At 41.1% G+C, this 10,448-nt stretch overlaps 1 protein-coding gene across 1 annotated transcript in view; it reads left to right on the top strand.

Moving 5' to 3' along the window:
- LOC101850797 (malignant fibrous histiocytoma-amplified sequence 1 homolog) overlaps window positions 1-10,448 on the top strand; it is a gene marked incomplete in the record, with an annotated part of 56,255 nt that overhangs the window by 39,727 nt on the left and 6,080 nt on the right. The window contains 5 exon segments of the mRNA XM_005096349.3: window positions 498-738; window positions 1,549-1,674; window positions 3,143-3,276; window positions 4,686-5,485; window positions 7,173-7,340. Coding sequence (XP_005096406.2) covers window positions 498-738; window positions 1,549-1,674; window positions 3,143-3,276; window positions 4,686-5,485; window positions 7,173-7,340 — 1,469 coding nt within the window.

Raw genomic sequence — 10,448 nt, 5'->3', positions numbered from 1 at the left:
TCATCATCATCATCATCATCATCATCATCATCATCATCATCATCATCATCATCATCATCATCATCATCATCATCATCATCATTGCTTTTCTCACCGTAGGTCCGGGTATAGGTCAGAAACAAACACTGTCCACCTAGTGGCGTCGGTGGTCTAGTGGTTAGGCTACCAGACTCGTAATCGTGAGGTTTGCGGGTTCGGGAGTTCGAGCCGCGGGCCCGACGTTGTGTCCTTGGGAAAAGCACTTTACACGAATTTTCCCCACTTCACCTAGGTGAAAATGGGAACCCAGCTATAGACAGAGAAAGATCTTGTCAGTTTGATAGTGTTTGAGCGCATAACCAGCTGCTTGCATTGTATGCTTCCCGGGAAGCTGAGAATGTTTCTGAGTGTTCTCCTATAAGCGTGATTTATCTATTTTTTAAAGGCTTGAATCTGAGAAGTAACTCGTTTTGTCAGCACTCTTCCCATATGTCTATAAGATTCTGTGTGGTCCACAGGGCGATAGAAGACCGCCCCCACATCTCCCCCACCCTGTCCGAGCAGCTGAAGGCGTACATGAAGCTCCTACAAGCCAAGTTCACGGTCCAGACTGACGTGATCAGCACCAGCAGCAAGAACTACCTTGGCTTTGACAGGCTCCGGCAAGCCATCCAGACGCTGTCAGGGGACAGACAGCTGTTCCCGAACGTTATGAGAGTTATCCCCACCTTCTGGCTGGACGTGCAGCACTATATTGAGGTCAGGGGGGGGGGGGTTGGAGGGGAACTATGGCCCGCGCTCCGTCTCTCTTTCCTTGGTTCTTTCGTTCTTTCGTTCTTTCTTTTTTTCTTTCTTTGTTTTTTCTTTCTCTCTCTCGTTCTCTCTTTCTTTCTCTCTGTGTGTCTACCCCTCTCTCTGTTTCTCCATGTCCCCTTTTCTGTCTTCTCTCTCTCTCCCCCTCTCTCTCTCTCTCTCTCTCTCTCTCTTTCTCTCTCCCCCCATCTCTCTCTCATACACACACCCTCTTCCTTTTCTCTCTTTTTTCTCGTCTTCAATCTTTCTCTTTTCTTCTTGTTTTCTTATTTCTTCTCTTTCTTTATCTCTCTTTCTCGCTCTCTGTATTATTTTCTTTGAACTATTGGACTGTGTCACTCAAACCTTCTTGAATGACCAAGTAGAGAATTGAAACCACTCTCTCTTTATGTGGTTGCTTTTAAGCACAAGGGGGCTATCCCGAAAACTGCTGTTTTGAGAAAAATCGAAGGTAAAGTATTTGCCCCATGTTCAGTTTCTTGAAAAGACAAGGAGAGTATTCCCTGTAACCAAACAAATATACATTCCAATGAAATTAAACTTCTCCTATAGGCAAGGCAATGCCCACTTTTGGTGTAGGTTAAGTTTTCTGGAAACCCCGGATATCTGGGTGAGCCCGCTTGTCCTTAAATGCGACCATTTGTCGTCTGACGTCTTAACAACAGAACTTAGGCGCCTCTTTAAAAAAAGCTGCGCGTTTCCTTTCACAACTGAGTAAAGTAAAACATCTCCAACTGTCTGTCTCTCTTTTCTCAGGAGCGGGGGAACGCCATGTCAGTTCCCGTTCTGAAGTGGGATGACTTTGTGGAGGAAGTTACGTCACGTTTTGGCATGAAACACCTGATGAAAGCTATCGCCCAATATCTGCACGAGACGGGGCAGGTAAGGGAAAAGACGGACTGGTCTATTGATCAACACATTTGCATACTGCATATTATTTAAGAAAATGTGGACTGACTGACTGGATAAATGACCATAATATTATTATTCACTTATATGTAATACACGTTGGCCACCCCACGTCAGAAATGTTTGAATGATAATGCACCATCATATTTTTCAAATCTGTTGAGACTGTACGTTCCAACTCGCAATTTAAGGTCATCAGCTGGTAAAACGAAATGTATTTTACCATCTATGAAACTTAAAACAATGGGTGAAAGGACATTTGAATACCAAAGCCCCAAGATCTGGAATGTTTTAACAAGTATTTTAAGAGAGATCAAAGCTTTTGATTCATTCAAATGTCAGCTGAAGTCATTTCTGTTTTTAAATTAATACGATGAATATTTGGAGCAATTTTCTTTTAGTCATAACTCAACATCATATGTTACTGTTGTACGTTGTTGTACTGTATTGTAAAGCGCTCAGAGTCTGCGAACTTTTATCGGGGTTGAGCACTATATAAATGTCATTTATATTTATTATTATTATTATTATTATTATTATTATTATTATTATTATTATTATTATTATTATTATTATTATTATTATTATTATTATTATTATTATTATTATTATTATTATTATTATTATCATTATTATTATTATTATTATTATTATTATTATCATTATTATTATTATTATTATTATAATTATTATTATTATTATTATTATCAGTATTATCAGTATTATTAAACGTGTAAGAGAACGTGGACTGGCTAAGTGAATTAGTGACCTAAGCATAGCCTACAGGTACCAGGAAGGAATTGTGAACTGGCTAAACGAAAAAGTGACCAAACTTTTAATTATTAAATCTACCTGCTGGAGGAAAGGGGAATGTGGACTGGCGAAGCGAAAAGTGACCTAAGCATTTCCTACTGCTCAAGTAATGGAAATAAAAGACTGTCTGACTGAACCAATTAACACCAGAAATAAATATACTTTTTGTTTTAGTAAGCGTATAAAAGCACTTGCAACACAGTTAGGCCATATATATAAATACTTGAGATTAGAAGTGTTACAAGAGAGTAACCAAGCACAAAAAGCAGGAGAGATAATGAAGATAATATAAATATATGGGAAGTATGCTGATAAAATGAGTTATTTCTCGGAGTTGAGCCCGGTGGAAATAGATACATCACGCTTATAGGTGAAGCTTTTACAATTTATGTATGGAATAATAAAAGGCATGTTTATACTTAATGAATATGGCATCGATAGAAAATCTACAAATTTGACCTTAATGTCGATTTTTGGCCAATATCATCATTTGTGGATTGCGAGAAGTAACTCACTTCGTCAGCTCGCCTCACATAATAAATATACGTTTGATCTGAAAGAAGAAGCAAACCACACTAGAGCACCCGCCAGCAACCCACAGAAACGATCCCCGGTTGTGTGTCCTCAGATTCTGTGGTTCTCTAACATCGAGTCGTTGAAGGCCAGCGTGTTCATCCGTCCCTCCTGGCTGTTTGACGTGTTCAGGTCGCTGCTGCGTCATGACTTCAATGACGTCACCTTCACTCCTGACGACCAACTCAGGTGGGTGTCAAAGTATGGTTAATTATTTAACGCCGCCATCAACCCTGTTAGACTATTTAAAAGACGGGACCTACCAGTTAAGTTAAACGTCCATCTCCTAAAGGACCGAGCCAAGTGGGAAGTTCGTGTAAAGCGCATTTCCCAAGGGCACAACGCCGGACCGAGCTGAGGCTCGAACCGCCGAACTTCCAATCTCACGATTACAAGTCCGGTAGCCTAACCACTAGGCTACTGACGCCACTTCAGGGGGGGGGGGTGTGGTAATTCTTGAAGGAAGTAATGGACAAAGTATGTCCGATCACCAGAAGACCAAAGACATTGTTGCTGCATATTTCAAGTGATTATAATAATAAAATATGCAAATATACACATACGTATACACACAAAAACATATACAAACATTCACACACATTCTCTCTTTCTCGCTCGCTCTCTTTCTTTCTTTCTTTCTATTTCTGTTGCTCATTTATCTATCTATCTATCTATCTATCTATCTATCTATCTATCTATCTATCTATCTATCTATCTATCTATCTATATATCTATCTATCTATCTATCAACTATATGGACTGGCAGGTTCGAAGTTGCTAGCCTATCAAAATGATAATGATTATAATATTGATTGGTGTGTAGTGTAAAACAGCTACATTTACGTATGAAATGGAATCCACTAATCACTAATTAAACCAACATCTGGAGGACCAGCGGGTTTTCTTTGGTTTAGCGAGGTTTACGGTTCCAGAGAGGGTTACTCAAATAGAAGACCAAAAACAAAAAAAAATGGAGTATTTATTTAAAATGGTTATTTCAGATTTCCGCTGTTTTTAGATTAACTACGTTCGATTTAAGCGGACTCCAGAGTATATTTTTAGAGGAGATTGCTCTTAACCAGAATAGTATACATTAGAAAAGGTCGTATATTACGTTGTGCGTACTGTATGGACAGATAAACAAATTGAGTCACGATGCAGTGGAATCAGGCGCCAGTCAACTTTTGGGCTTGTGGAGTTATTGATATCATCTGAAAGCTGATTTATTTGCCTTGCTTCCAGTGGAATAAATATCCATCTATCTTGAATAAAACTCAAGATATTCGAAACTGAAGGAAGTGAGGTGGCCTGGTTTCAGTGGTGAAATTAGTGAGAAAATGGCCGTCAAGTTCTGGTAACTCCTATAGCTAAAGAGTCCTTGAAAACAGAAAAATGACATAATATTTTGTGCTTTTAATCACATTTTTTCCTGTAGAATTCACGTGAAAATGTGTTTTCATATGGATATAAAAGAGGTTGAGCCCAAAATAAACATTCGATAACGAAAAAAATGCCTGTTGCTCCGATTTCTGTGTTTTGACGAGTGCCTGATTTCGCGATGATGCCTCACAATTAATCACGTGACTTTGCTGTTTCAGGGCTGCCGGCCTGACCACCATGAAGTTTGACCGGCTCAAACAGGAAGCTGTGAGTGAGGGTGTGCTTGACCGTGACCTTGTCCGCTGTCTGCTCGCCAAGCTGATCCCCGCCGACCTGGTGACCCCGGCCACAGAGGTCATGAGGCTGCTCACAGACGGGTTCGAACTGGGATACTCCATCTCCAAGAAGCAGCGCGACTCCATCTACACTCTGGTGTCGGATAAGGACAACGAGGGGAAGGCTAAGCTGACTAAGATCTTAGTCCCGTGGCTGCGGAAAAACGCTGAGCCGGACGATTTTCTGCACATGTGGACGAGCAAACACGATCACAGGAAGCTGGTCAACTTCTTCCGCTTCCCACACTTTTTCCCGCCTGGACTATTTGAAATCGTGAGCGTCCGCGCGTACGCGGATAAACACAAACTTCGATTCAAGCACCATTGGGGCGGAGGGATACATGCCGAACATACGCAAGAGAAGGTGCATGTGGTGATTAGCTACTTCCAGCTGTCAGAAGAAGAAAGGAGAAAGAAGGTGAGGGGAGACGGGCTGGGCGGAGGAGCCACGTTGGAGAATGGTGGTAATGGTGGTGGTGGCGACGGCGATGATGATGATTGTGGTGGTGGTGGTGGTGGTGGTTTGGATGACGATGAGGAGGCTGCTGAGCTCGGGGTGATGCTGAAGTACGAGGTACGTGACGACAGCGGCGATGAGGCGGATCTGACGCCGGCTGCCACTATGTGGACGATCATGTTGCCGCTACTGATGGAGTTTGAGGAGCTTCTGGGTTCTTATGCCGGTGAGAAGAACTACTGTATTTTCGTCCATTTTGTCTTTCTTTTGGGAGCTTAGTTTTAGTTTTAGTAGAGGTTTTACGGCGCTCGCAACTGCATAAGGTCATATGAGCGCCAGAAGATTAGAGGTGTTACGATAGAGTAACAAACATAAAAAAAGAAGGGGAGATACGGACGATAGATGTTTGATAGGAAAGAAGAAGCAAACCACACCAGAGCACCTGCCAACCTTTTGAGAGCTTAGTGAAAAGGGTGAAATGGTATCAACACTATTAGGTTATTTAAGAGACGGGGCCTCCTAGTTTAACGTCCATCTCCGAAAGGACCGAGCCAAGTGGGAAATTCGTGTACAGTGCCTTTCCCAAGGACACAACGTCGGACCGAGCTGAGGCTCGAACTCCCGAACCCGCAATCTCATGATTGCGAGTCCGGTAGCCTAATACGGGGTGCCCACTACGGCTTGTTTTCAGTTTCAGGCGATCGAGTCGGGCGATCGGCCCGATCCAACTGTAGTGGGCACCCCGTATAACCACTAGGCCACCGACGCTACTCGGGGCTTAGTTGACTGTCCTAATGTTGTTGATCTTATGCAACAGCGAATGTCAATGTTTCTGGTGGTTTTGTGATGCCTCTCTGCTGCGGTTTTTTTGTTTGTTGTTTTTGTGTCTGTTGCTGCTGTTGTTGTTGTTTTGTTGTTTTTGTTGTTGTTGATGATGCTCTTATTATGTTCTTTATGCAGTTGTTATGATAATATTGTTGCTCATGTCTTTGTTTAGATTGCTGGAATGCTATACTATCGTTGATATTGCTGGGGTGTTCTTGTAAATTTTGTTGAAATGTTGTTGCTTTCGTCATCGTCGTTGTCACTGTTGTTGTTGTTGTTGTTGTTGTTGTTGTTGTTGTTGTTGTTGTTGTTGTTGTTGTTGTTGTTGTTATTGTTGCTGTTGTTGCTGTCTTCACTGTTCCTAATACTGTTGAGATGTTTTTGCTATTGTTGTTGTTGATGTTGCAATGTTGCTGCTGGGGTTGCCTGTGTTTCTTGCTTGTAAATTGGTCGCTTTTAAGCAAAAGAGGGCTATCCCAAAAAATGCTGTTTTGGGAAAATCGAAGGTAAAGTTTTTGAACCCTCGTTAAGTTTCTTTAAAAGATAAGGAGAGTTTTCTCTGCAACTAGACAAATATACACACAAATGAAACCAAACTTCTCCTATAGGTAGGGCAATGCCCACTTTTGGTATAGGTCAAAATTTCTGGAAACCCCCGAAACCTGGGTTAGCCCGCTTGTCCTTAATTAAAAGCGATCAATTGTAAAGGTGAGTCTGCAACTGCTTCTGTGTTTGCACTAAGATGTTCTGTAACGTCGTTTTCCCCTCTCTCAACCGTCAACACTAACGGACAGGGTTCGTTTCTGCTTCTGGTTCAACCATAAACGTCCCCGTGGTTTTACGCACCCCGCATAATTTAGCAAAATTTGATCATTTTTGGGGCATAATTTCTGATTATTTTCCTTCATCATTCTTTGTTAAAATTAACAGAATCGCATAATTTCACATTTTTGGGCTCAGTTTGCATAATTTCAGAATTTTTCTGGCATAAAACGACGGGGACAACCATAGAGCCCAAGATAGTCTCAGGCCAGGCAGACAGTGAAGGGGTCGTTAGTGAGTTCCTTTCCTCTATTTCCCACTCTCAGGTATTCTGGTGGAGCGACTCACCGAGTGCCCCCTCTGCCGGCAGCCATCTTTCTTGGGGGAGTGGCTGACCCCAAAAGAGACTCAGGGATTGGCTACACGGGTCTGCGAGTCTTGTGGCCAGGATGTAGATACGGCGTTTTTGGTGCAGCCTAGGGAGAAGAAAAGAGGTAAAGGCTTATGTTGTAATACAGTAAACCATATTATTCCCTGTACCATGTTCAATTTTGTCCTGGGCTACAGGATGCGATACATAATATATGTCACGGCGCAGTGGAATCAGGCGCTCGTCATGTTTTTGGTATATTATAAAGTTATTGGTATCGCGTTAAAGCTTGTTCGTTTGTCATGCTTTCGATGAAAAAACTACAGACTTAGCTTTAATAGAAGTCGAGACATTTTAGTCGAAGGAAATGGGAGGGGGGGGGGCTGGTTTCAGGGGTAAAATTAGAAAGAAAATGGCCTCCAAAGTTTGGCGTTTTCGAAAGCTTGAGAGTCTTTGTTAACTGTAATTTTCATTTTGTGTGCTTTAACCATTGTTTTTCCAGTAAAATCCACAGAACAGTGTATTTTGGAATAGACATAAAAGGTGCTGAGCCAAAAAAATAAAAATTCGATAAAAATTGCAAAACGGAAAGAAAAAAAAAAAGCCATTTTCTTTGGTTTCATTATTTGAAGGAGCGCCTGATTCCACCACGATGCCACACAATTATTATCTCAGTCAGGACCTCTTCCATTGATTTCATCCCCCACCCCCACCCCCATCCCCCCACCCCCCCCCAAAAAAAAAACAACAACATCAACTCTGTAGCTTTTTAATTGAGTGCATTTGGAGAAGGAAAAAAAATGTTTGTTTTGTTTATTTTCCACACCAGCGTTGATTTTGATTTCAGTAAACAATTTATGATTTATTCCTATCTTCTTCAGTTGAGGTTTTCAGGTAGCACAGCTTCTGTGTGGTTGGACGTTTATTTGTAGGAAGGTCTTGGTTCTTTGAGTGAAGATTCTAAACTGTTGCATTAGATACTACAATATCTGTTTTTGTTGCTGTCTTAAAAAAAAAAAAAGAAATCCAACCGGTACTGAAGATGCAAACAAAGGTCCCATTTAGAAGTATTGAATTTCAGGAATTTTTAAACTGGTTTTAAGCTGATAAATTGATGTACATAATATGTGAAGTGTGTTGACAAAATGAGTTACTTCTCGGATTCCACAAACGGAAATATTGGCCAAAAGTCCACACTATAGGGTCAGATTAGTAGATTTTCTATTGATGCCACATTCTTTTTGTATTATAACGGGCTTTTTATTATTCCATACTTATAAATTGTAAAAATTTCACCTAATCGCGTGATATATCTATTTCCATAGGGATGGGATGTAAAAAAAAACCCAACTCATTTCATTTTGTCAGCACATTTCACAAATACTATTATTCCCAGGAATTCATGATTCATGTTTGATCGTAATTCTGAGTTTGATTCCTGTCCATGTCTGTATCCATAGCCGCCCCTAGGGCTGCCGTTCAACTATAGGTAACGACATGATGTTTCAGTTCGTTGTACGAGTAGTTTTGATTTCTCTTCCTTTTATTTTTTTGTGGTCATTCTTACTATCATTATTTTTAGAGGTTTGAAGAATTAATAATCTTCTCTTTACCAGTAAGACAGCTTATTCTTCATTATAATTGACTTTGTAGTCAGTTTAGATGTAACCAATGCTTTTGACGAGATGTGCTTAACTTAATCAGGGGAATGTGAAAAGGCGCTTTTATCAATGATTAAAATTTGCATTGTCGGATGAGTAGATAGCTTTTCTTTGCATGGCACGCTGATCTTTTCTTTCAGAGTTGGAAAACTTGACTTAAATCTAATATCCCTTGAAGTCCTCTTTCTTGTCCAATTGAATTTTTCCAATCGTTTATTTGTTATTTAATTTTTAAAAACATATTTTGTACTTTCGAAAGTTGCTATCAACAAGAGCTTCATTTGTCACTGTTCAGGTAGGCTACATGTTGCTTCAAACTGAAAAAGCGTATATTATGCAAGTAAAAAACCCTCAAATTCAATGCATTTATTTCTAGCATTGCACGAATTGCGATATTCACGGAGTTAGTTTTCTCAGAAATTATGTTGGTTGAACTTTGTCCAGATTATTAAGAGTTTTACGGCACTGGCAACACATATAGATCATATAAAAGCCCTAGACTAAAGGTATTGCAAGACAGTTGCACACACACACACACACACACACACACACACACACACACACACATACACACACATACACACACACACACACTCACGCACGCAAACATACATACACACACACTCACGCACGCACATAAGAAGATGAGTGATAAGGACGACATATGTTTATTCAGAAAGAGGGAGCAGACCACACCAGAGCACGCGTTAATCACCTATTCATAATAATTATTATAGTATCGATTCCACAGTCCTTCTCCTTATCCTCTTTCACAATTTTCGTCTTCTTTTCCTTCTTGATCTTGTTGGTTTTGCGATCAAAATTTGTGTTATCGTTCTTATGTGTATGTATGTGTGTGTGTGTGTGTGTGTGTGTGTGTGTGTGTGTGTGTGTGTGTGTGTGTGTGTGTGTGTGTGAGTGAGAGAGAGACAGAGAGAGAGACGAGGGAGAGAGAGAGAGAGAGAGAGAGAGAGAGAGAGAGAGAGAGAGAGAGAGAGAGAGAGAGAGAGAGAGAGCCCAGTGACCCCACCCGTATACAGGTACATTCTTATACTGAACCCCACCCCTTTCATTGGCCGGGTCTCACGCCCTTAAAAGGGCAACAGCGTAAAGACTACTTGTTCCCACGCAGGATTCCTTTCATTCACAACTCGGGGTCAGATCGAGGCCAGAGGTCACCGGGGCGAGACCCAACTACCTACCTGCCTACCTGCGCTGTCGGTAGATTTATTCTGGATTCTCATTGGTCGAGGAGAGTTTGACGTCAGGAGCTACGCTGTTTTCGTCTGCTCCTCCCCAGGTATTTCCTCCTCCAGCGGGGGCTCGGTTCGTTTCTGATTTATTGTGTCAGAAGAAATATTTCTCCGGTGCGTGTGTTTATTTGTTTGTTTGTGTGTATCTATCGCCAGCTGGAACAGTTTGGCGTGGATAGTGACAGAACGAGATCTTGATTCTATAACTAAGACCGGGCTTGGAGCAGGACTGGAGTTTTTGCTCTCTTTCCATCGTTTTTTCTTCTTCTTTGCCTGATCGTGTGGATTTCCGAGCTGTGTTTATTATTATTATTATTA

Source organism: Aplysia californica, unplaced genomic scaffold (genome assembly GCF_000002075.1).
Source record: "Aplysia californica isolate F4 #8 unplaced genomic scaffold, AplCal3.0 scaffold00127, whole genome shotgun sequence".
Classification (NCBI taxonomy): domain Eukaryota; kingdom Metazoa; phylum Mollusca; class Gastropoda; order Aplysiida; family Aplysiidae; genus Aplysia; species Aplysia californica.
This window is presented reverse-complemented; position numbering and strand designations above follow the sequence as displayed.